The sequence below is a fragment of the Bombus impatiens genome, unplaced genomic scaffold, assembly GCF_000188095.3.
Source record: "Bombus impatiens unplaced genomic scaffold, BIMP_2.2 scf_0135, whole genome shotgun sequence".
Taxonomy (NCBI): domain Eukaryota; kingdom Metazoa; phylum Arthropoda; class Insecta; order Hymenoptera; family Apidae; genus Bombus; species Bombus impatiens.
The window spans coordinates 2,123,731-2,147,405 of record NT_176554.1 but is presented as its reverse complement, the minus strand read 5'-3'; the positions used below and the strand labels follow the sequence as shown (position 1 = coordinate 2,147,405).

At 36.0% G+C, this 23,675-nt stretch overlaps 6 protein-coding genes across 14 annotated transcripts; 4 read left to right on the top strand and 2 right to left on the bottom strand.

Moving 5' to 3' along the window:
• Positions 1 to 150: 150 nt before the first annotated feature.
• Positions 151 to 19,710, bottom strand: LOC100749314 (HIG1 domain family member 2A, mitochondrial). 6 transcript variants are annotated; one of them, XM_012381738.3, is made up of 3 exons: positions 19,570 to 19,710; positions 506 to 671; positions 151 to 437 (listed from the first exon to the last, which is right to left on the bottom strand). In XM_012381738.3, the coding sequence occupies exons 2-3, from the start codon at positions 651 to 653 to the stop codon at positions 265 to 267; spliced, it is 321 nt and encodes a 106-aa protein (XP_012237161.1). In that variant the 5' UTR covers positions 654 to 671; positions 19,570 to 19,710; the 3' UTR covers positions 151 to 264. The 6 variants fall into 6 exon arrangements, with proteins under 6 accessions (XP_012237161.1, XP_033174959.1, XP_033174956.1 ...); XM_033319068.1 differs by lacking the exon at positions 19,570 to 19,710 and adding an exon at positions 817 to 938; XM_033319065.1 differs by lacking the exon at positions 19,570 to 19,710 and adding an exon at positions 817 to 912 and having other exon boundaries at positions 506 to 643.
• Positions 1,073 to 4,706, top strand: LOC100749077 (NHL repeat-containing protein 2). Its single transcript, XM_012381724.3, has 9 exons — positions 1,073 to 1,275; positions 2,160 to 2,326; positions 2,418 to 2,577; positions 2,657 to 3,072; positions 3,148 to 3,377; positions 3,462 to 3,687; positions 3,793 to 3,990; positions 4,064 to 4,177; positions 4,260 to 4,706. The coding sequence occupies exons 1-9, from the start codon at positions 1,104 to 1,106 to the stop codon at positions 4,665 to 4,667; spliced, it is 2,091 nt and encodes a 696-aa protein (XP_012237147.1). The 5' UTR covers positions 1,073 to 1,103; the 3' UTR covers positions 4,668 to 4,706.
• On the top strand, positions 1,222 to 1,977 carry LOC105680324 (DNA repair protein SWI5 homolog). Its single transcript, XM_012381739.3, has 2 exons — positions 1,222 to 1,434; positions 1,570 to 1,977. Exon 2 carries the CDS (start codon positions 1,604 to 1,606, stop codon positions 1,949 to 1,951), a length of 348 nt encoding a protein of 115 aa, XP_012237162.1. The 5' UTR covers positions 1,222 to 1,434; positions 1,570 to 1,603; the 3' UTR covers positions 1,952 to 1,977.
• Positions 4,803 to 12,677, bottom strand: LOC112211987 (MORN repeat-containing protein 5). Of its 2 annotated transcripts, none has more exons than XM_033319062.1 (5): positions 12,562 to 12,677; positions 6,265 to 6,493; positions 5,281 to 5,440; positions 5,032 to 5,216; positions 4,803 to 4,955 (listed from the first exon to the last, which is right to left on the bottom strand). In XM_033319062.1, the coding sequence occupies exons 2-5, from the start codon at positions 6,477 to 6,479 to the stop codon at positions 4,856 to 4,858; spliced, it is 660 nt and encodes a 219-aa protein (XP_033174953.1). In that variant the 5' UTR covers positions 6,480 to 6,493; positions 12,562 to 12,677; the 3' UTR covers positions 4,803 to 4,855. The 2 variants fall into 2 exon arrangements, with proteins under 2 accessions (XP_033174953.1, XP_024221180.1); XM_024365412.2 differs by lacking the exon at positions 12,562 to 12,677 and adding an exon at positions 7,419 to 8,911 and having other exon boundaries at positions 6,265 to 6,451.
• LOC100740041 (mucin-3A) lies at positions 6,237 to 18,899 on the top strand. 3 transcript variants are annotated; one of them, XM_033319026.1, is made up of 6 exons: positions 6,237 to 6,327; positions 10,221 to 10,385; positions 11,304 to 11,622; positions 12,022 to 13,134; positions 13,213 to 16,995; positions 17,349 to 18,899. In XM_033319026.1, exons 2-6 carry the CDS (start codon positions 10,249 to 10,251, stop codon positions 17,658 to 17,660), a joined length of 5,664 nt encoding a protein of 1,887 aa, XP_033174917.1. In that variant the 5' UTR covers positions 6,237 to 6,327; positions 10,221 to 10,248; the 3' UTR covers positions 17,661 to 18,899. The 3 variants fall into 3 exon arrangements, with proteins under 3 accessions (XP_033174917.1, XP_033174915.1, XP_033174916.1); XM_033319024.1 differs by having other exon boundaries at positions 12,022 to 16,995; XM_033319025.1 differs by lacking the exon at positions 6,237 to 6,327 and adding an exon at positions 9,216 to 9,327 and having other exon boundaries at positions 12,022 to 16,995.
• A 1,401-nt stretch (positions 19,711 to 21,111) lies between the features above and the next one.
• On the top strand, positions 21,112 to 23,436 carry LOC100748955 (RWD domain-containing protein 1). Its single transcript, XM_003486837.4, has 4 exons — positions 21,112 to 21,356; positions 21,539 to 21,888; positions 21,975 to 22,161; positions 22,253 to 23,436. The coding sequence occupies exons 1-4, from the start codon at positions 21,287 to 21,289 to the stop codon at positions 22,363 to 22,365; spliced, it is 720 nt and encodes a 239-aa protein (XP_003486885.1). The 5' UTR covers positions 21,112 to 21,286; the 3' UTR covers positions 22,366 to 23,436.
• The last annotated feature ends 239 nt before the right edge of the window (positions 23,437 to 23,675 follow it).

Sequence of the window (23,675 nt, the reverse complement as noted above, 5' to 3'; positions counted from 1 at the left end):
TCATACCATTATTCATTTCATTAAAATCTTATAAGCATTTCTTCAATAAGATTTGTTATTTGACATTTGTGTAAACGAACTTAATAAAAATATTCATAATATTGGATTGTTAACTTCTAACAATAAAGAATAATGTTTAAACAGTTTCAATAGTTCATAAAACTTTCATGTTATGCTTTTCTGATCAAATAAAAAATGCAGTTGACTATAATTGACTACTACAGTTTTTACATGATTACTATTAAATAAATCTTTGTATAATAATTATACATCAGTACTTGGTTTTTTCCCCATAACTATGAGTCCACCAACCATAGCTATAATAGTGAAAGCTTGTGCTGCAACTCGACTACGCATCATATATTGCGCCATTTGACTATTCCCTATAAAAGTATTGTACAAGCCATAACTCAGAGCAGCTACAGTTGCTGTAGCACCTGAAATAAGATATTTGACATAAAAATAAATCAAATAATGAAGTTACATTTTTGGAGGTTATAGTTACCTATAGGTACTAAAGGATTCTCTTTGAATTTTTGTATTGCTCCTTTCGGCTGTTTGATATTAGCATTTTCATTCAACTCAGTACGTACTACTTGAATCCATTCTAATTCATCTAACGTTTTTTGATCTTTTGTTGTACCTGCCAGCATTTTTTATTATGTGATAAACTGCAAAGAATCAACTAATTTAGTATATAAAGGACAAATGTTAAGATCGAACTTCACTCGCAAACAGAAGAATATATTTTATGTAACTGACAAACTTTATTGTATACGTTATTTCAAACTATATGGCTTTAAATACATGTTTTACCTATTAATCTATATAATTTTCTAATTAAATGTGATAGTACTATACCGCTGTAAGGCGAGTTTATAAAATGCGTGTTCATAGAAATAACCAATCAGACCTGCCTTTCCTTTGCCTAGCCAATTTCTTATCTGTACTATGCGTATGTAATTACTTACATGGGTTTGGAATCCCCTCCATCAATATGTTGTCCCTACTATTTATAACGTACTACTTCTTTTTCTCTATTGTTTGTGCTATTCCATGATATTTTAAATTGTTGAATATATTTTAATAACGAAAGTCGACACATGGAACAAAATATGAATGTGCAGGACATAGTAGAAGAATTGATAGAAATTGGTATGGAAATCGCCAAAAGTCAAAGTTTAGAATTGTCGATTAACAGAAAAGAGGAATTGGTATTACGGCATATTAAAGCGTTTTCAAAGAAGGAAGCGCGGATCATCGATTTTCAACCAGGTTAATGATTTCACGTCTATTTTATTACTCGATGTTTTATACAGTGAACGTTTCTTGTGATATGTGTATTCTATTCGAATATTAGTTGCATTAAGCTTATTCAATTTATGAGACTTGCGATGTTGATTATTTATGATCTATAGTTTCTAAACTTTGAAGGTAATTCTGTATATGCATATAAGATCTTTATGCTAGAAGCTAATTTGAATATGTATTTTATTTAGTCATATTAACTTATCTATTGATTTTGAAATTCTCATATCAAAGATTTTATATAACTTTGGTTTTCGTCAGGCAAAGAGTATTGTACGTGAGAGTTGTAAGTGAAATGTTTAAGAAATCCAACGAACAAAGTATGAAGAATATTAGGGGGGTAAATACACCAAGATCGAATCGGTCATTACATTCAAATAATGAGAATATTTTACTTACGGAAGAGGAGATACGCGAATACTTCAAGCTCGTAGAATACGAAAAAATGCTTGATCAAGAATTGTCCAATTTGAGGATGGAAGAGACAGAATTTCGTTCAACTCAAGAAACTATGGATTTATTACATAAATACAATGATATTAAAGATGTAACTCAAATGGTTCTAGGTGCAATAGCTGTAGCCAATAAAACTACAATTAGGAATCTGTATAAACAATATGATTTGTCACTGGAAGAAGATTAAACATTCACATTTTTTCATATATGACATATATGTACCTACATTATTTTTTTTCTGTTACCCACCCTTTATATATGATTTCTTTATATGATTTTTTTCCTATACTTAAAATTTAATATTTGTCATTTGTTATATTAATTTTGTATATTAACATTGTTATAGTAATTTTGTAATAAAATTTCCAAACAAGCTTCTTGTTTAAATATGCTAGGTTTGGAATGGTTCAATGTCGCAGAAGGATTATCTATATATCAACATCTTAAAGGAAAAATAGTTATTTTGGATTTCTTTACATATTGTTGCATCAATTGTATGCACGTTTTATCAGATTTAGATGTTCTTGAGAAACTGTTTTCAATTCAGGATGGCCTTGTTATTGTTAGTATATACAAGATATACTATAAAATATGCAACAATTAACTACGTAAGATTAATAGTCGAACAACATAATACCATTATTTTCCTACAGGTTGGAGTACACAGTGCAAAATTTTCAAACGAAAAAAATTCAAAAAAATTATTGTCAGCAGTACAGAGGTATAATATAAAACATCCAGTTGTAAATGACACTAAAATGTCAATGTGGCGTTACTTAGGAATCGTATGTTGGCCAACATTAGTAATGTTAGGTAATGATCGTATATTTACATCTATAAGTGACAATTATCTTCAGAGACGCATCAAATAAACAACTTATTCCCCTATTAGGTCCTACTGGTGAATTACTTGCAGTTTTTGTAGGAGAAGGACACAGAGATGAATTGATAATACATGTAGGCGTAGCGTTAACTTATTTCAGATCATTAAATAAAATTCATACAAATGATATTCCTTTGCAATTGGCACAACATTTATTGCCTGTTGGAACTGGAAACATTTTGTTTCCAAGTAAGTTGGAGATCCTTCAAAACGACCAAGGAGAAAGTTTGGTTATCGCTGATACAGGCCACAACAGAATTTTAGTAACGGATACTACAGGAAATGTGCAACACATTATTGGTGGTCCTAATCCGGATTTCAAAGATGGAGATTTTGAAACTGCAAAGTTTAATGCACCTCAGGGAGTGTCTACGTTAGGCAGTTTGATTTATGTAGCCGACACTAAAAATCACGCAATTAGGAAGGTAATAGTTTAAACTGTCAAATGTGAAATTGTCTTTTTGATACGATGTACGTATAATTAATATTTTTTTTTTTAGATAGACCTGATGAGAAGAATAGTGATTACTATTGCTGGTACCGGTATTAAAGGTCACGATTACGTCGGAGGTAAAATCGGTAAAGATCAAGTTTTATCTTCACCATGGGATTTGGCTGTTTATAAACACGAACATGATAACAATATCACACCCATATTGTTAATCGCAATGGCTGGTAATCATCAGATTTGGGCACTCTTCTTGGAAGATACTATTTGGTGGAAAAATAAGTAACATCAAAATTATTTTAATATGTATGAAAGTTCCTCTTTCCATCAATGAGAATCGTATATTTTACTCGTAAATTTGTCTAGAAAATACAATGAGGGTACTTGTCTGGCGATAGTAGGAAGTGGCACGGAGGAAAATCGCAACAATTCGTATCCTCACTCGGCTGGTTTAGCGCAACCGTCTGGTATAACTATTGCCGAAGAACTAAAGCTTGCCGTTTTTGCCGACAGTGAAAGCAGTTCTATTAGGAGTATAAATTTACAAACTGGACAAGTTTCCGCCATTTGTGGTGGAAGTAGAGATCCATTGGTACGTTTGAATGCATACGAATTAATTTCAACGATTTCCGATAAGCGAAGATTCTTTTTAATTAATCGAACAATAACTATAATATTGATAATCATGATATCACAGGATCTGCATGGTTATGGAGACTTAGACGGTGTAAACTATTCGGTAAAGCTTCAACATCCTTTGGGTATAGCATGGCATCCGAAAGAAAAAATTATTTATATAACAGACACTTACAATCATAAAATCAAGATAATCAATGTAACCACTAAGCATTGTAGAACCTTATATGGTGGTGGAATACCACATGATATCTATTTAGTATGTTGTCTATAAAAGAAGTTTTATAGTTATCAATTTAATCATGTATTTATGAATTCTTTATAATTTATAGTTCGATGAACCTAGCGGTATTGCTATATGTCCAGAAAAAGGTCTCATATTCGTAGCTGACACTAATAATCACGCTGTGAAAATGATGGATACGGAAAAGGGAAACATTACTACGGTAAGTTATTACACATTTTAGAGCACAGATGTTAAAAATAAAACTGACCGAATAAGTTAACAGTTTATTCATTACGTTTTAGTTACCGATAAATATCCCGATAATCGAAGATGACAATAATTACAAGAATATTTATTTCTTCGATACTACCATCAGCGAAACAGGCGGTAAATTAAACGTCTTGTTCAGTATAAATTTTTCCGACCGTGATTTAAAGTTAAATTCGGATGCACCACAGAGGTGGGCTATGAATTTGACAACGAATAGTTCTAGATGGATAGCTGCGGAAAATTGTGGAGAACTTTCAAGTCCAATAAATTTAAAATTTTTTAAAGGAAATGAAACACACGAGGTGCGTGTAACTTTGGATATAGTTGCCTGTAAAACTACCGAGTGTATATCAAAAAAATTGTTAGTAGTGTACCGTGTACATCAAGTACCAGATGCTTCCACTGTTGTAACAGAAAAAAGAAAGGTTATTGTTAAATAGTAAATACATTTTTATTTCCACTTCTCTTTTTTTACCGAATATCAAGTATAAAATGATTAATTATATGTTGTAATTTAACCGTGCATGTGCGTCACAGAAATAAACGGGTACAAACGTCCATTTACAAGCCCAAGATAGAGTTGAAAACCTGATTTCTTTCCGAAGTATCCTTTACATTCCTGTTTTAATCAACGAAATTCAACGAGACTCTCGATAAGATTTTGGAAATGTTTATTTCTTTCATCAGTTAGAGTCTTCTCTTTGCAATCTGAACGAAAGGTGGTCAATCTTAAAGGAAATAGAGGTAGGGATGATTAAAATCGATGTTTGCAATTATTTAATTTTTGTGTATTTTTGCTTGCACCTTTTCCACCAAGGTTCGAAAGACTCATTCGAAAATGGTAATAACGTTGAAAGAAACTTTGTGTCAAATTTGTCGGGAAACCAATTTTCGTAAAGGTCTTTCCGATTTCCGGTTGGCTCAGACCACGCCTTCTGACAATTCTTCTGTATCCAGCGAGTGAATTTGGTATTTGGTATTTCAAGTACCTTTGAATATTTGGAAAATTTAATAAATTATCGTATAACAGACTTTTCTTTTCGACGTATGTACCTTCTTCGAGTCTTGGTGGGACACAATATGATATTTACATGGGTTAAAAATTCCAATGCCTGCATCGTAGCACGTAGGGGGAATAAGAAATTCGTTTCGATCGTTTGTGCGTAATGTTGCTCCACCAGGTCTCAATCCGTATTTAATGCACGTTTGATATCTAAAAGATATTGGTTTAACGAAAGACATATTTTTCTTTCTTTCTTAGCCCCCCCTTCCCTTAACAAGTGAAGTAAGTTTTTTAAGATACGATGACGCAGTGTAGTTTATTTTTAATTTTAATATCCGTAGTATTTTATTTTAGTCAATTACTGCAAATTACTTGCAAATTAGTTGCTTTCAGAAGAATGATTGGGACATAATTGAATGGTTTCGAGAAGCACGGATTTAATTAATTTTTCTGTACGTGAATACACTTTGTAAACAACATATACACGTTACATTTATTGGAAAAATCTAAGGAATTTTACTTTATTTAATATTTTTACGTTATAGGACACATATGATGCGAGTAAAATAATGGAAGTAACGAAAAGCATTTAACCTGTACTAAACCTGTATATCACCAAGTTCTAATACGTGTGGCTATAATAGTGTAAATGTTTAAATGAGATCATATATTATCTATGCGTTGATTGACGCAACTCCTTATTCCCCATAAAAAAACATGTTAATTCATTTGTGTTAAAAAATTAATTTACCAACGACCTTCATTGATCGATGCATTAAAAATTATATGTTCCTATTAAAACAAAATATCGGTGACCTTCGCATGTCCTGTACGTGTCCACCTACAAAAAAAAGATGATTTACAACAAGTTACGACCCTCTTGAAATCATTCAATCACTTTTTCATACAGCAAATTAATAATCTATGACTGATCTCTAATAACAGATCAAAACGGGACAACCTACAGATCGACGAGTTTTATCATTATCTTTAATCTCTAAAATATCTTCGGGAATGGAACGTGTTCTACCAACCGTCTGTCAGGGAATCTGCAGTAGTCCCAGTTATGGCTACGAAAAATTAATCCATCGTTAAAGGTATATCGTTTGTCCTTACATTCACCTTGCGACCAAATTCCATCTATTCTTTGTAGGCGAGGAAAATATAAGCTACCATGCCCATGAAATGTACCGTCGCGAAACTCTCCTTCAAAAATGGCATCTATTACGAGCAAATAGATTCGGTTCATTTACTGAAATGAGGCTGAATTGCAGAAGAAGGGGACTAAAGGAGCAAGTGACCTAACGGTAGAAAAAATAAGATATGTATATATACATATACATATATATATATATATATATATATATATATATATAGACATATATATATATATATCTCGAAGAAATTCCGTTTTCACATTATTTATCAGAAGATCTGTTTTATCGTCTTTAAGGTATTATCACACGAATATAATATTTATAAAAAAAAGGACATGTTTGGTTGTCCCTTCGCAAAAATGTTTTCGGAAATCGAAAACAAAGAACGTGACTCGTTTCTTTAAATAAACAAAAAAAAAAAAAAAATATATATATATATATAGAGAGAGAGAGAGAGAGAGAGAGAGAAGAAGAGAAAGAATAAACGTGTGCGCATGTGTATGTATGTACGGCGTTGGTGAAATTTGTATGGTGAATGTATGTATTTTAAGACCGGGATTCTTAAGCCTATGGGTAAATGAAAAACGCGTACAAACTCTAGAACACGAAGCGACGAAAATGGTCGCGTAACGGTACGTGTCGACTTACGCGCGAGAAATGCTCAATGTCGTGCTCAAAAACCAGTACATGTGCTGTACATACATACTTCTTAGACACAATTATTGAAGTTAGCGTGTACATCTTAGAAGACTTAATTCCGAGTTCCGCAAAGGATAACATTCGTATCTCGCATACGCACACGATGCTCTCTGGTTCGTGCTTTTTCTTTTATTATTTACACTTCACCACCTGCGTTTTATTTCCTATTATGGTTCTTTCTTTCTTTCCTTTTTTTTTCTTTTCTTTTTCTTTACTCTTCCTACAGCGCCTTTTACCTTCTGCTTCTTTCTTTTCCCCAACGATTCATAGAGGAAGGTGCAAAGTAACGCATTCGAGATCCTTCTGTAATACTTGTTGGTAGCTATACTAACTGTGCGGCAGAACGAATTTGCCAATTCCCTCCATTCCTAGTACGTTCCAAGTGCCCCTGTATTCGCTTCCATCGACGAAACGCGTTTCTTCTCCGGAATTCTTCGATTGCACGTTCATGTTGCGTGTGTTCGGTTGCTCTTCTCTATCGGTCTTGTAATTTTGACGCGATATCCGAATAATATGGATGATATAAACGCAAACGAAATACTACAGCGTTACCATAGAAAAACGTCTCAAATCGGAATACTATATCGTTTCAATTATTTCCACGATATCGAGTATGACGCGAAGTTCCCTTAGATTGATCCAAAGCATTTTTCATTCGACCATTCGATCGATCGTCGACACTCGTGCTTTTTCATACAGTTGTGTCTGTTACGTACTCCTGCTCTCTCTTTGTAATTTAATTAACGAATCACATATATCTTTTCGACGTGGAATTTGGGAAAAAGCAGAACAATAAGATCGCGCGGTATTTTTACGATGGCAATTTTGTCTGCCACCGCGAAATTATTTATTTCCAATATTCGTCGCAACCTGTACGCGTTAAGAATATCAAGTTATCCCGAATTTCAACTATGCGATAAACAATTACGGTTTCTGCTATGATCGTGGAATTTCAACTCATGACCGATGACGAACGATCGTGGTACCACAGGCAAAATTACATAGATAGAATTTGTAGAATCTCGTTTGTATTTCCTATATGTCATTCTACTCTTGTGATACTTCCGCGATTTTTGGGCAGCAGGTCAAGTCGGTCGAATATTTCTTAAAACAGTCGGAGAACAGAGTGGAAAGGGAAGTAGAATAAACGAATACCGTTAAGCGCTCGTCACACTGTTTCTCATCGTAGAATAGATAGAAATAAGATACATGCATACATATATAAAAACAAAGTATTTTGCATCTTTTGTCACGATATGAACATTTAAAAAACGAAGAAAGAAGAAAAACGAAGACAGCGACGCGTGTCTACGTACTTCGACGAAAGTAGCTTCTACAAAATTTCTTTCGTTACAAATTACGTATCATCGTGAAGGCAACTTATTCAATCGATGTACCGTTAATCGCTGTTAATTTCTTCCGGCTAAATATCATTTTACTGGCTTAAATACATTAGGATATTACATTCGTTGTAACGAATTACGAAATGAAAAAATAAAAGAGAAGTTGATATCGCTTTCGTAGAAAGAAATGGAAGTTCGTAGAAGAAACGTGGAAGAACGGTGTCACGACCATATTTATCACGAAATATAATAATATCGTGGCAATGATCGATCGACGACGAGCAAATGGTTCGTTCGATTTTCTTTCTAAACAAAGAACACGCAGCTTTTATCTGGAAATGCAAAAACGACGCATCGCTCGGTCCACGAATTCGAAGCATCGGTTGCGATCTTTTATTCCACGTTCGATTTACATCTCCTTTTACCCGCGTAACTCAGCTCTACACGTTGGTCCTTCAACTTCATACTATCCCTCCTTCTTTTCTCTTTCTTCCTTTTTCTTTCGATATATATTCCCATGTATTCCGACATTCGTCTGTCCCCCCGCGTAAACCGTTCCAACCAACATCTCCACTCTCCAAGTTCACCCTTTCTCCATCTTTTCGTTCGAAGACTATGTTCCCCCTCTTCGATCGCTTTTCTTTCTCAGTCCGATGCACTCGTCTTAACCGAGGATTCGAGCACGTAGTACGCGCTCGTCCAAGGTAGAAGACAGTAGAGACGGCAGGTGATACGGGAAGAAATACAGATCTGCGCGCGCGCTGTCAAGAAGACACGGCGAAGGATAAAAAGAGAAAAAAGAAACGTAGACAGCGGGGAAAAAGGAAGAGGGAAAAGTCGAACGCACGCAGTGTTAATCTTCGCAAGAGTATTCCTTTAAATCACGTTTTTAATCGAGGTAGTTCAATTTATCGTCACGATATTTACCCTTATACAGAGCTGCATAAGTATCTCGATCGATCGCTGTTCGTTAAACGCTACGATATTGCCACTGTACTAGAAACAATCGTCGATATAGATACGATGAACGTTAGCCGAAGGGAGCATTCGGTAGGCAGGATATCTTCGAACGGCGAAGAAATACAATTAACGCGCTTAAGAGCGCGAATAACGCGGTTTTCGTTCGACGAAACATCTCGTTTATCATATTCTCTAGATTTTCGGCATCGTCGTCGACATTCGTCGATCGCACGTTTCCTCGTAGTCTCGTTGTACGCTCCTTTCTTCGTACGACACACGCCGGTGTATCCCGATATCTCGGCAAATCCAGATATTCCGGATCCAGTGGAATAAGTTTCTTCCTTTCGACGCAAACGATCGAATATATATTCTCTTTTTAATTTTACTCCTTTTTTATCAGTGGTAGTTACACGTCGATTAGCCGCGAAGAAAGCTTTAATTTAGTTGGAAAGTTTACGTGCTTACGGTGAAACAATTAAATACGATTAACGATCACCGTTTGGTAATTCGATCGATAGGTTTCAAGTGAATTTCGATAAAAGTCGTTCGCAAGCTGCGCTCGAGTAAATCGCGATTTACTCAGCGATTTATAACACGACGGAGAACCGGTCGTCGTGTTAAGGCGATGATCCGTAAGAGGGTAACAAGGAACCGTAGGGTCGTTCACCTAAAAGAAAACAGACTCGTCCCCCGTTTATTTCTGCCGATCTATTTTCACGATCATTTTTCTACCATATAGATGGTGTTTACTATGACCTGGCATGCACCGGTCTACCGTATTATTGCTAGTCGGTAATCACTCCTTGATGATTTGTCCTTTATTGATTGCAGATCGTACAAGAGGAGAAGCGTTAGAGATATGTCGTTGGAATCGTCTCATGCTACTTTGACGACACTCGTGCTGTGGGCATGTTTAAGTTTCAGCCTGGCTTCGGAACGCCCACTTGCAGAAAGCACCACAACCGTGTTGCTGCCTATGAAATATTTTAAATCTAGGTCAGTATTTCAGTGTTTCGTGCATAAATCGAACGTTCGACGGGAAGCACAACGATAAATAACGACGGAGCTGTAACCAGGAGCGTGCTTGCTTCGTAGAATAGCCGATGTAGCGATTCGAGATCGTTATTGGAAAAGAATCTAAGAAAGCAAGCTAGAAACGGAGGAGTAAAAAGCTCGTAAAGATCGTAAGAGAGATGCGAAAGATTCTTAACCGAGTTCCGCAGCCGATATTGCGAAATGTATATCGCGAAGAACAAGTAGTAGATCGATTAAACGATAGCGAAATTACCGTTAACGTTTCCTCTGTATTTTTACCTCGCTTTATATGTCTGTCTTTCCTTTTACGTTTTCATCGTGTGTCTTTAGTTCGCTTAAACGTACAGTCGTTCGTAAAAATACTGTTCGTTGGATATTAAGTTGAGATTGCAATTTTGTAATACGGTAAAAGCCTGATTGTACGATTTGATCGTGACACACATTCTTTGCATACTGGAATAACCACTTTATAAATATCGATATTAAAGGGAAAGAAAAACGTTCGAATAAAAACGTAACAATTTCTTCCAATTTCTATTTCCGTATCCCAGATTTTCTCTTACAAGAGAACTTTCGCGTTATCCAACGTTTTCATTTACATCCGAATCTCGCGCCAATTAATATTCCAATAATCGTTCGTTCGGTTGATCGGGTAATCAAGAGTCTAATGTATTTCGTAGGTACGAAATGTACGTACGAAGCACGATAACGACAAGTTCGACTAATTGGCATGCACGATCCTGTGCCAGACGGTCTGCCGATGGTCTGGTATACATCACGTTTAGCTCGAGAAGAATCGGTATTCCAATGGGTTGCGACTCGTTCGATGATTTTAGTTTGCAGAAGTTTCACGTATTTATAATTCCCTGGAATTTCTAGGGCGGACACGTATCAGGCAATATCGGGCATATCTAAAGAATCGAAAGATACGAAGAACCAGGTTGTTCGTGCAACGGGAAACAACAGGTCACCTGGTTCGGTCGCAGTCAATTTTCATCGATTGCCACCGTCTCCGGCGAATTTGCTGAAACCCGATGGATTTCAATTTTACACGTACAACGAGAGAGGCGATATGATCACGAGGCAAATGACTATGCAAGAGATTCAAGCTTTGATCGCGAGTGGAGGTCCGGATCATTCTAACACGGAGATTCAAGAGCCCCAAAAAGCTGAGGATATACTTACGGGAGGAAAGAAGGTAAAGTAAGATCCGAGTTCTTAGAATGGGTGGTTGGTTAAACCGAGAAAATAGAAAATTCGGCTGTCTTGTAAGAAACATTCGAGTACAAGAGCGAAAATTGAAAGAAATTACTTCAATTTGTTTAAGATCTTTTCGTTATCCGTCTCGATTCTAAGATTTATATCTTTCTTGTCGCTTCTATGATTTATGTAGCATAGACTTCTAACGAACAATCGCCTATCCTAGTACGTATTTTACATCGACGAAATAATATTTGACTTGCTTTAATTACGTCTTTCAGTGCCTAATATCGTGCATTTACGCCAAGTTTTATCTCACTGCTTGGTCTTTAAACGTATTAGCGTTTCTTAGTTTTGCAGAAGTAACGAGGTAACGTTATGTTAAAATCTTTTCTAGGTTATGGACGTGGTGGAAAAAGTGCAAAGCGTACTGAAAAGCGCTATGGATAAACCGTTATCGACGCTCTCTGGCTCGCACCCGATGATCCCAGAAAACGTAAACGTCGAGTGGAGCAATATTTTACCAGCTATTTTAGCCGGTGACAAATACGGAAATAAGGTCGAAGAAAGCCACTACGTCGAAAAGCCAACATCGAAACCGTCGTCATCTGCCAGCTATGTCATACACAAACAGAATGATTCGGTTTCCGATTCGTTCAAGCCTGACGTAAGTGAAACGGTTGCACAGGCGAAACCCGACGATACTAACAAATACACGAACGAACGAAACGAGCAAACCAAGAAGAACGGAACGCTGCCGACGATTGCTACGAAACCTACGACTATCTCTTATACGGAGAAATTAATGATCCCGGTATCTGTCATCACGACTGAGCAAAATGTCGAATTGATGGCTCACAATCGTTATACCACTCAGAGTTCCATTTTGCATAAGGTGACTGGAGCGTCACCGTTGTCAGAAAGTACTACTACTTACGGATCTAACGTTCGGGACGAAGAAAACCTGGCGTCCACAAGTGCTATTACAAAACCAACAACCATCGGCGTTTCTGTTTCATCGACCATAGGCGAGTCCATCAAAAACGGTCACGATAACATCGGTCTAACGACGAGTGAAACGTTAGAGACAAAATATAATACATCGCACATCGATGAAACTGTTACCGATCAGACCGATTCGTTGGTAACACAAACGAAAACGAAACCAACGACCGATATTTCGAGCCAGGAATACGATAAAGTTCCATTGAAAACGCAGACACCGTCCATGATGGAAGCGAATCAAGTTCAAGACACTAAGGAACCGTTTAGCAAATTGCCATCGCAGTCTTCTCTACCGTTTACCAAACCGCCGTTACAATTTTCTGTATCTTTTACGAAATTGCCACCGCAGTCTTTTGTATCGTCCACGAGTACTCCTGCAAGTACAAATAAATATAGAACAACAACATTGGTACCATCGACGACGATACACGACACGGTAACCAAACCAAGTGATCGCTTAAGCGAGCCGATCGAGCCTCAAAAATCTTCTCCATCTATGGAGCTGGTGAATTCTTTATCAAACGTGATCAGTCAAATCTCCAACGACGTTTCTCCCGTGTTATCTTCCTCTTTCGGGTTCCAGTCGATTCCCAGCGAAAACGAGGGAAAACGTAATGACAGTTCTGAAATTACAACGTATCCTTCCACGACCAACGATAACCGACTAGAAAATGCGAATAATACGTCCGAAGAACGTATACAGGAATCGTCTAGCGAAATGACGATGAAGTTCGATCCTGATCACGAGAAGATTTCTTCCATTACTATATCCGCGCCGATTGTATCGACGAGTACGACAGAGCTCGATAAAACGGCAAACGTTTCGGATATTTCGACGAAATCTGATAGCATACACGTATCGAGTGTTCAGACAAATGCGACAGAGCCAACGACGAATATTAACGAGACACCGGTTACTAGTTCCAACTTTTTACAAGCGATAGCGCTTATCGAGAATATGCTTCATACCGCCTCACCTGCAACGAATAGACCCGTTATCGAGACAATCACCTTGCCGACCGATTTATCGGAGAATTTGTTACCTAACACTGTAGCGAGCTCGCTCATCGCTGATTCTTATTTATCCAATTCGAAGACAAACGAAACACAAGCTGTATTCAAGGAGACAACAGTGTCATCTGCTGAGAAGCTCAACTCAACAGAGACTGTTACGTCAAATTCGGAGTTGTCTACATCGGTTAACGAGGATAGCACGAATGATACAACGAAGAAAGGTTCGACAAACGAGAATGAAATTTATCGAACGTCGACAACAAAGGACGACCTGTTTACCGACCAGCAGAAAATTGAATCTTCGCTATTAAAAAACGAACTGTCCACCGCTTCGGAAACTACGACAGCTTCGGTAGCGTCGTCTATCCTTGATGCTACTGTAAAAACTACCGTCGCGGATGGAATGTCAACTTCCTTCGCGAATAACGCGTTTAACGAACAGACATCGACTTACGAGACGACAATATCGAGTAACGAGGCTTCGACAAGTACGAACACAGGAACCATAATTGCGAATGCTGAAAATATTACCGAGGGAGCATCGCAGAACAATGATAAAACTTCTACAACATACCTGGAATACACGACAGAAACGTCGTCAGAACAAGACAAACAAACATTTACGTATCAAACCGTGATAGATGAATTGTCGAAGAACTTGAGCGAATCTAGCACGGTCATCGCGAATTTGTCTAACGCAGAGGAGCATCCAGTGGAGAGTTCGACAGACAAAATCGTACTGCAAAGTCCTTTAAAGAAAACTGAAGAGCAGACAAAGAATGATACGGTTCACACGATCGTGAACCAACAGAAGATCAACATTTCGGAAAACACGACCATGAACCAACACGAAACTGACATCTTGAACAACGCTACTATGAATGAACATAAAATTAATATTTTGAACGACACAGCCGCGAACCAACACAAAATTAACTTTTTGAACAACACAGCGGTAAACCAACATAAAATGAACATTTTGAACAACGCAACCGCGAATCAGCATAAAACGAACATTTTGAACAACGCAACCGCGAGTCAGCATAAAACGAACATTTTGAACAACGCAACCGCGAGTCAGCATAAAACGAACATTTTGAACAACGCAACCGCGAGTCAGCATAAAACGAACATTTTGAACAACGCAACCGCGAGTCAGCATAAAACGAACATTTTGAACAACGCAACCGCGAGTCAGCATAAAACGAACATTTTGAACAACGCAACCGCGAGTCAGCATAAAACGAACATTTTGAACAACGCAACCGCGAGTCAGCATAAAACGAACATTTTGAACAACGCAACCGCGAGTCAGCATAAAACGAACATTTTGAACAACGCAACCGCGAGTCAGCATAAAACGAACATTTTGAACAACGCAACCGCGAGTCAGCATAAAACGAACATTTTGAACAACGCAACCGCGAGTCAGCATAAAACGAACATTTTGAACAACGCAACCGCGAGTCAGCATAAAACGAACATTTTGAACAACGCAACCGCGAGTCAGCATAAAACGAACATTTTGAACAACGCAACCGCGAATCAGCATAAAACGAACATTTTGAACAACGCAACCGTGAACCAGCAAGAAATTAACATTGCGAATAATACAATCGTGAGCCAACATAAAATGAACATTTTGAATAACACAGATGTGAACGAACTTAATATTTTAAATATTAATAAAATGAATATTTTGACTAATACACCCGAGAATCAACATAAGATCAATATTTTGAACAACACAACCACGACACCTCTCAGCGATACGAAATCTTCCATTGTCTCGTCTACTCCTGGATCGATAACCACTGCTCTAAATTCTATCACGGAGGAATCAAACGAGATCAAAGGTAGCACGATGAATTCGGTAGATTGGAACAGATCGGAGAACAAAACAAAAATTCCCATTGAAATATATTCGTACAAGAGTAATGTCAGTATGAATAACTCAATAGGAACGCAGTTGTTGGGAGCCGCAAGTAAATTACACAATAACGAGTCGCACATAAATCAGAAGATGAATGATTCGCCAAGTTCGATGTTGCAGAGCAAAACGAATAACACGAGCATAAATCAGCACACGTGGCAGCGGATATCGTTGCACCAAGTAATTCCATCGTCGACAGAATTCATCACGGGATCTACCACGTCGACGAAACACTTCGAGGCATCGACATCGACAATGTCGACGATGGTGGACGCGAGTTCGACAAAATATCCCTCAAATTATCAATCGACTCCCGTGAACAAAGCGGAATCGACTGTTTCCCTAAATGCCTCGAAAAGCGTCGGCGGATTGGATACTAGCACGAGCAACGCGAGTGCCGATATTGTCAATTTTTCGAGGCTTTGTAACGAACTAGCAATTAAGTTTTGGGTCGCGGCGAACAGCGGATTGAGTACTGGAAGATCGCTCGTTCTTTCACCGTTTGGCATGACTAGCCTGTTGGCGATGATCTTCCTCGGTGCTCGAGGATCAACGTCAGACCAGATGAACGAAATACTTGGACTCGACAATGTGGCCACTTTCAATCCGCATCTTATTTTCCAGAACGTAACGGACACGGTGAGCTTGGCGAGGCACCAAGGTATCGCGAACGCGGCGTTTGTCCGCGAATTATTTGCGGATAAAGCTAAGGTGAGAAGATTGTTGCCGTTCTATAAGGAGCAAGCTCAACAATTTTACGAAGGATTGGTGACCGAAGTAAATTTCGCTACTATCAGTGATCTCGTGCGTCGCCGAACCAATCTATTGATTAGGAAACAGACTGGAGGTAGAATAAAGGATTTCGTGAAGAGCAACACGGTTCCTCTAAGATCACCACTGGCTACAATTTCAGCAAATGTGTTTCAGACGGATTGCAACACAAGTTCCGCGAGTACAACAGGTCGAGACGGGGAATTATACTTCGCTGTCTCAGCTGCTCATAGATTGAGGAAGTTGATCCCCGTTCCGGCTACCGTTTGGCGATCGAACGTTCTTGCCGGTTATGAGCCCAGTTTGGATGCGACTGTTAGTGCTATCGGAAGTGTGGATAAGCTCGTTTCGACCATATTTCTCGTACCAGGTCAACAAGGTCATGCTGCACCCGGCGATACTTTGGATCGACTGGAACAAAGGTTTATCAAAGAAGCTTTTCAAGATGGAGCTTGGGATAAGCTGCTGAAGGTTCTTATACCTAGACCGAGCCTGGAATTACAAGTACCCAAATTTAGTCATCGGTCCATTGTGAACGCTACTGCTGCTTTGAAGAGGATGGGACTCGATCAGCTGTTTTCGACTAACGCTGACTTCAAAGGGATCAATGGAATTGGAAATCGTCTCTTCTTGTCCGACGTTTTACAGGTAATTCTACAGGTTACTGGTAGTTACACAGGGTGTCGCACACTCTGTCGAACACTTACTCTGTCGTTCATAAGTGTCTAAACACTTTAGTCACTCCGTAATGGCAGTGCGTGGATTTTGCCAAGGTTTACAAATCAATGACAAATTAATAATTAGATGCACCAGTTCCTAAGTCAGTCCTATAAGATCATCAGAGTATAAGCCTAAAGCAAAAACGCAATACAAATTCATTAATTCAATTTATTCGAAAAAATCTTGCGATGGAATATTTTCAAGTTGTTTCTCTAAATTTTCTTAATTCACGGTAAACATATTCTATATATGCTACTTACTCTATAATTGGTCATTTCTAGATGAATCTGTTCAGTACGTGCGGCGACGAAAACATCGCTAATGGACGACATCACATGGAAATTTATCCAGCAAGTCCTACTTTACGAAATTCTCGACACATCGACGAACAAACATTCCGTAGAATAAGACGGACAGTCAATATGGAGCCGGCAAACTATCGTACAGTTTCGTTCAAGGAACGAATGAGAACTGTAGAAAGATCAGAAGAGAAACCGAGATTGAAATTGGACCAGCCGTTCCTTTATTTCGTACGCCACAATCCAACGGGTCTCATACTTCATATAGGCCGTTTCAATCCTAGGTTAATATAAAATTAGGACGTAATGCTAGCTTCGTCTCTATGTAATACTTGTGTAGTTAACCTCGCGTATTCTTATATACATATACTTTCTTATATACATATGTATAATCGCATTAGATATTTCACGCGAGTGTTGCCACATTTATTATCTTTAACCCTTTAGTAGTGTAATCTGAGAGAGATTCAGGCATGCCGTCGAATAACGCAATTATTAATATTTATTTCGTCCAATGAAAATCCGAACGTATGTATCTTTTTTGTATTTGATAGAGTAAGGTAGGTCTATTTGATATTTCAGTCAAGTGCGAAATTCGGATATGAACAATTTTTAAGCGAGTGTGTCACTTTAGTGTGTCATTTTAGCTAATCGTTATTAGCTTAGTTTTAGTGTTTTTTTTATTTACAATACGTTCAATCGACTGATTTAGGGAGACAAGAATTCCAATATAAGTGACGAATGTTATAGCGTAATGTTGCTTATACTATTTACTACATACAGGATGATTTTAAAGTCGCGGTACGCCCGGGAAAGTAAGTTAAATATATACAATTGATCTTTTTCGTACGAGGGTTCGTTTTCGAGAAAACGAAATTCGAAAGTTTAAGTATACCTGCACTTCGAAATCGTCCTGTATAATTAATATAATATCGTCGGCGACGATTTAAATAATAATCTATGAAGCAGTATCACAAATGCTCGTGTGTTACCATCAGGAAACTTAGGAGTTTCATATCCAAATCGCAATTCCAAACTGATCATATCGAAAATGCAATTTAACCAAGTTTGAGCAATTCCTTTGTTGGCAAAATTCTTGTAAAATCTTTACTGTCACGATATGCATATGTTTGCCAAGTCATATTCATTAAATTAATTTAAAATTAATTCAGAAAATGCTCTCGCGACGCGTTATTAATATCATTGTTCTCATTATATATATAATGTATTCAATTTTTATTGCATTGGATACCTAACCCTCCTGCGCTCTTTAGGTTATTTTCGACTGAATCTTATTTTTCTATCGTTACAAAAATTCTTAAGTGTGTAGGAAATAAGAGACAATCGTCGTTAACGTATGTAATTTCAATGGTATTCTAATTATTTTCTTAAAACATTAAAAGCTCTTTTCCGATTGGAACGAAAGCGACATCAAGATATGAGAAACTCGAAGATTGCAGCAGGGTTAACTTACGCGTCTATGTTGATAACGACGATAACAATTATGTTTTAAATGCAAATTTATTTTGTTCACTTGGATTTCGTGCGCTAGGACAAAATTAAATACAATGGAAATTATTTTTAAAAATAAAATCATTCAGTTAAAAAGAAATATGTATTACTTGATTACGCACCATTAGAAAGGCACAACCTTCCACAGGATCCGATACTTCGTGATTTTATGATCCAATAAGTAATTCACACGATTACTTGTAATACTCGTATTACAATATTCGTGATAACAAAAATTCTTTCCTGAATTCATCATTAATGGACCGTGACGACCTTTTGAATTTCACAGTCCCTCTCCTATTTCGAAGTTTTCTTCGCCATCAAGCAATTCATTGGTCTTCATAAAAGAAAACCAAAGCATTAAAATAAATACATAAAAAGAATACATTATTTAAAGATAAAACAATAGTCAACGTTAAAATAGTCCTGAAAGCTTATTATACGAGTTACCAGGAAATCTGATAGCAAAAGAAGCAATAAAAAAAAAGAAGATAATCAAATAATACATTATTATAATAATAATGATAATAATTTATTTTTATTTCGGCCTCTCAGACCTAGAAGTGGATTTGATTTACAATTGTTTACACTCAACTCTCAATATCTTTTATACTTAAAACATTTACGCACTAATTTAATCGTAATTTACTTAACCTAATAGATTATAATAAAGCAATAAACAAAAGAATACCTTAATTATACGAAGTTTACAATAGGGTAGTTTTAAGCGATGAAGAAATGACTACGAAAATGCCACGTAATGGAAGAGAAATATGTATCTGTTACAGAGTGACACGGAAACACACCTGATCGCTCTGATATTCGACACTAAACTAGACCCCGCGCGGCGGGTTAACCGGCGAATTTCGGTTGACGAGGAGTGGGGAGTGGAAGACTCGCAGGTAAGTCAAGCGTGCACGAATAAGAGTCGTCAAATTCCCAGAAAAGATATGTTTTCAATAGCGAGTGTATTATGTTTCAAATAAAGAAAAAAGAAATAAGATGTGTGTAGAAAATAAACGCTCAATGTTTACTTAGTTTACTAATACTAGTCACAAAATAACACTCGCAATAATATAGTTCCCATGAAAACAATTTATGGATTTAAAAGATAGAATATCTATGCTTAGAAATTTAGTGTATATACATATACATACAGTGATAATTTTATTTGATTAAATAAAGTTGATTTAATAGATAGAAAGATTAAAAATAATATGATTAAGGTTAAATATGATATTTAGTGTTACCAATAAAAATGTTAAGTCTGATTATTGCTTCATTTTGGTACAATCGGTTCAGTTCTATACGTTAATTCTAAAATTTTGATTTTTTTTTGTGCAAATCATCACTACAGAAACGACTTTGAGAGAATAGAGACATATACATAGACGTTAATACAACTTCTAATTTGTCACATTGCTGCATGGGATTCGATGATATCTTCTTGATGATAATAATTTATTTATTACCTTGGTGATGACCTCCTTTGAATTACTGCAGCATCGATGTCAACGATTCACATCGAATTGTGAGTCGCATACTTTACCGTTCCTCTGGTCATCTAATCATGTCGTAGTACAAAAGGTCCGAATCGACACGAATGACTAGTTGTATTATTTAGAATTTTTTACGAACGTACTAACCTCGGATATTTATTATACCCATGAATAGTAACGTACTTTTTATGTGTCTTATTTATTAGTCGAGGATAGGTCTTCTTGCACTTTGCGATTTTTTATATTAATGAAATGATATTGATTATTAAAGTTCATCATTATATTGGGCAAATCGTGGATTTATATTAATGTTCCGAGAAACTAATTACGGGTTAAATCACGAAGTAATTTACGTCGCGAAGTAATTTAAATTTCGCGTTTTTGTTTAAAGCTGGGCACAGATATTTATTTCGGTTTGAATTATTGATTGCGTTTGCTTTACTGTTACGGTTTATGAGATATCACGACTGTTCTTAGCTTTGATTATAAATTGCTGTAAATTCATAGAAATCAACATTACAATTTATCGCCTTCTATTTTATTGAATGGAATAGAACATAGAATAAAAAGTGTATTAGATATCTCTCTTGCATTTATACGTTTAACAGATTAAGATCTTTTCATAGTTATTGTCTTTATCGCTTTCAAAAATTGAATTTTGAATGTAATTCGTACGTTCGCCGTAGCAGATCGGTATTTCCGAAAGTGAGATACAAAGTTTCATATTGTGATGTCTATTCTGTAGGTATCTACCTAGTCAATGGTATTGTTTGTCGTACACTGCTACGGCGCCGTCCACCGGTTCACAACTTGTTACGATTTTATCATGATTTCATGTAACTTATTACAAGGAATTAATTAAATACGCAACATAAAACATTTTTAACAATTCATTTTATTTTAATCATTATGGATTATAAAGATGAGCAACACAATGAGATCGAAGCTTTGGAGTCAATTTATTGTGGAGAATTGGAAAGTATGCATGGAATGTCCAATAACCTACAAATTTGTTTATATATTGTAAAATATATTACTTTATAAAGAATTACATATAATTATTGTTTGTTCGTTTCTTAGTTAATTTATTGAAACAATAAATGTTAAATAATGTTCTGCAGTTCTAATTTTGAGATTTTTATAAATGGAACATTTCTTCAGTTTTAGCTGTAGAACCATTTTATACATTTTCCATACCTATTAAAACTGAAGAGTATGAACCAGGTACTGGGAATGGTCTCAGCTGTTCATTGGAATTTACATATACTGAAAAATATCCAGATGAGTCACTTCTTATATCGATAGAAGAACATGAAAACTTTGAAGAAGGAAATGCTGATAAATTGAAGGAACATCTGATGGAACAAATGAATGAAAACCTTGGAATGGTCATGGTATTTACTTTAGTTAGTGCTGCTCAGGAGTGGCTTAATGTACAGTGGGATAAAATTAAATTGAAAAGAGAAGAGAGTGCGGCACAAAAACTCAGGGAAGAGGAAGAAGCAGAAAGAGTAAGATATATCTAACATTGTAAAAATATTAAAATAAGATTAATCTCATTGATCTTGTAATATAAAAAGCTCTTACATTGTCATAGAAAAAGTTTGAGGGAACACGAGTTACGGTTGAAACATTTTTAAGTTGGAAAGAAAAGTTTGATGAAGAAATGGGATACACGAAAAGAAGAGAAATGGCTGAGAGAGAAGGGAAAAAATTAACTGGTAGAGAATTATTTATGACTGATAAAACATTGGATCAGTCTGATCTGAAGTTTTTGGATGATGGTATTGTTTTAAAATGCTTAATTTATTTAATTTAAGTTGAGCTATGCAAAATATTTATAAAGAATATAATATTGCTTTTTTAAATTCTTAGATTCTGTTAAAGTAGACGAAAGTCTATTTCAAAATCTTGATGATTTGGACCTAGAAGATGATGATGATGATGATCCTGATTATGAGCCGAACGTTTCTGATGATAGTGCCTAAATAAATATGCTATAGTTCTCCACTATTATTTATAAAATAATTCCTATTCATTGAGTGTTTAAATACAAATTTAGTACTTAAAAGTATCGTTTAAGTACTAGAGTTTAGATGACAGATTGACATGTTCGAAGCAAATCTACCAATGTAAAATGAATTCATTAAAATTTATAGCTGCCATTTGTATTTTGTATAATGGCTGAAATTTTATACATATATGTATGAAAGGGAATAGATATATTTAATAAGGAAAATAATTTTTATAATTATGTATATAACAATCTTTTTCATAAAACTTTGTTTAATGAATCCAAAATAATCATTTTTCTTGCACTTATAAATGTCCGAAAGTATCTTCATTCGAATATCGGAGCAAGAATATAATGAAATAAATACACATTAACGACCATAATTTAACATTTATTCATAGTTTTAGTGTTTAATGTATACATTCAGTAACAAATTCTAATGAGCACATAGTTGCATTTGAATAACTTGAATTCCTCTCGTTCTAGGGAATATGCATACATTAATACAAAGATGAGAAATGGCTAGCGGGACGACACAGGGGGCAAGGGAAGTACATACTGGTCTTTATTGTTCGCCGTCACGTGTTGCTATATGGTCTTGATATGTGACATTTTCGACCAATAAGCGTGTTTGTTTTCGTGATTGTATTAGGTCTACTAGAAATAATCATAGGAAATAATGTGAAAATATCCAATCGGACCCGTATTCATTTTTTTAGCCATTTTTCACCTTTGTAATAGTATAATCTGATATAATTCAGAATAATTTAGAAGAGAGGTGTTTTGTTATATTTGTCACGTGATAGTAATAATCAAATCCATGTTGTTCATCAATGTTTCTATTTCACGGAACATATAGGAATCTTGTGACAGAATTTTTACTTTTGTATATTTACTTAACTTAATAGTGACAATTACAATACAGTACAAAAAACACGGTTTTTACAATGTTGCCTTTCTATCTTTTTTCTTGATGACAGTGTTTGTTAATGCAATATAAAACTATGATAAAATCGAACAAACGAAGTGACAATTTACATACATATATATGTGGCCTTACATAGTATACCTAACAGAACAGAACATATCTTCGTGTTTAGAAATTTTTACTCTTTTGATGATTATAAATATCGCCTTTTTTAAGATATAATATATCATACTAAATTTCACACGATTAGTTAGATTGCAGTTTTTGAAAAAAAATTTGTTCATATATTAATAGAAATTCAAATGATAGATAATACATCAGCAATATATTGACGTAATTCCTACAAGCAATAACTA

What these genes read in the sequence shown, in the direction of transcription:
- LOC100749314 (XM_033319065.1), bottom strand. Translation starts at nt 895, where the DNA reads ATGAACACGCATTTTATAAACTCGCCTTACAGCGGTATAGTACTATCA. An exon ending in AAAATTATATAGATTAATAG is followed by an intron (nt 644 to 816) that starts GTAAAACATGTA and finishes AAATGCTGGCAG; the next exon opens with GTACAACAAAAGATCAAAAA. An exon ending in GAATCCTTTAGTACCTATAG is followed by an intron (nt 438 to 505) that starts GTAACTATAACC and finishes ATCTTATTTCAG; the next exon opens with GTGCTACAGCAACTGTAGCT.
- LOC100749077 (XM_012381724.3), top strand. Translation starts at nt 1,104, where the DNA reads ATGGAACAAAATATGAATGTGCAGGACATAGTAGAAGAATTGATAGAA. An exon ending in AAAATCACGCAATTAGGAAG is followed by an intron (nt 3,073 to 3,147) that starts GTAATAGTTTAA and finishes TTTTTTTTTTAG; the next exon opens with ATAGACCTGATGAGAAGAAT. An exon ending in AAAAGGGAAACATTACTACG is followed by an intron (nt 4,178 to 4,259) that starts GTAAGTTATTAC and finishes ATTACGTTTTAG; the next exon opens with TTACCGATAAATATCCCGAT.
- LOC105680324 (XM_012381739.3), top strand. Translation starts at nt 1,604, where the DNA reads ATGTTTAAGAAATCCAACGAACAAAGTATGAAGAATATTAGGGGGGTA.
- LOC112211987 (XM_024365412.2), bottom strand. Translation starts at nt 7,536, where the DNA reads ATGAACGTGCAATCGAAGAATTCCGGAGAAGAAACGCGTTTCGTCGAT. An exon ending in TGCAGATTCCCTGACAGACG is followed by an intron (nt 5,441 to 6,264) that starts GTTGGTAGAACA and finishes AATATCTTTTAG; the next exon opens with ATATCAAACGTGCATTAAAT. An exon ending in CCCACCAAGACTCGAAGAAG is followed by an intron (nt 5,217 to 5,280) that starts GTACATACGTCG and finishes AAATATTCAAAG; the next exon opens with GTACTTGAAATACCAAATAC.
- LOC100740041 (XM_033319024.1), top strand. Translation starts at nt 10,249, where the DNA reads ATGTCGTTGGAATCGTCTCATGCTACTTTGACGACACTCGTGCTGTGG. An exon ending in ATGAAATATTTTAAATCTAG is followed by an intron (nt 10,386 to 11,303) that starts GTCAGTATTTCA and finishes TGGAATTTCTAG; the next exon opens with GGCGGACACGTATCAGGCAA. An exon ending in TCTTGTCCGACGTTTTACAG is followed by an intron (nt 16,996 to 17,348) that starts GTAATTCTACAG and finishes GGTCATTTCTAG; the next exon opens with ATGAATCTGTTCAGTACGTG.
- LOC100748955 (XM_003486837.4), top strand. Translation starts at nt 21,287, where the DNA reads ATGGATTATAAAGATGAGCAACACAATGAGATCGAAGCTTTGGAGTCA. An exon ending in AAGAGGAAGAAGCAGAAAGA is followed by an intron (nt 21,889 to 21,974) that starts GTAAGATATATC and finishes ACATTGTCATAG; the next exon opens with AAAAAGTTTGAGGGAACACG. An exon ending in TCTGAAGTTTTTGGATGATG is followed by an intron (nt 22,162 to 22,252) that starts GTATTGTTTTAA and finishes TTAAATTCTTAG; the next exon opens with ATTCTGTTAAAGTAGACGAA.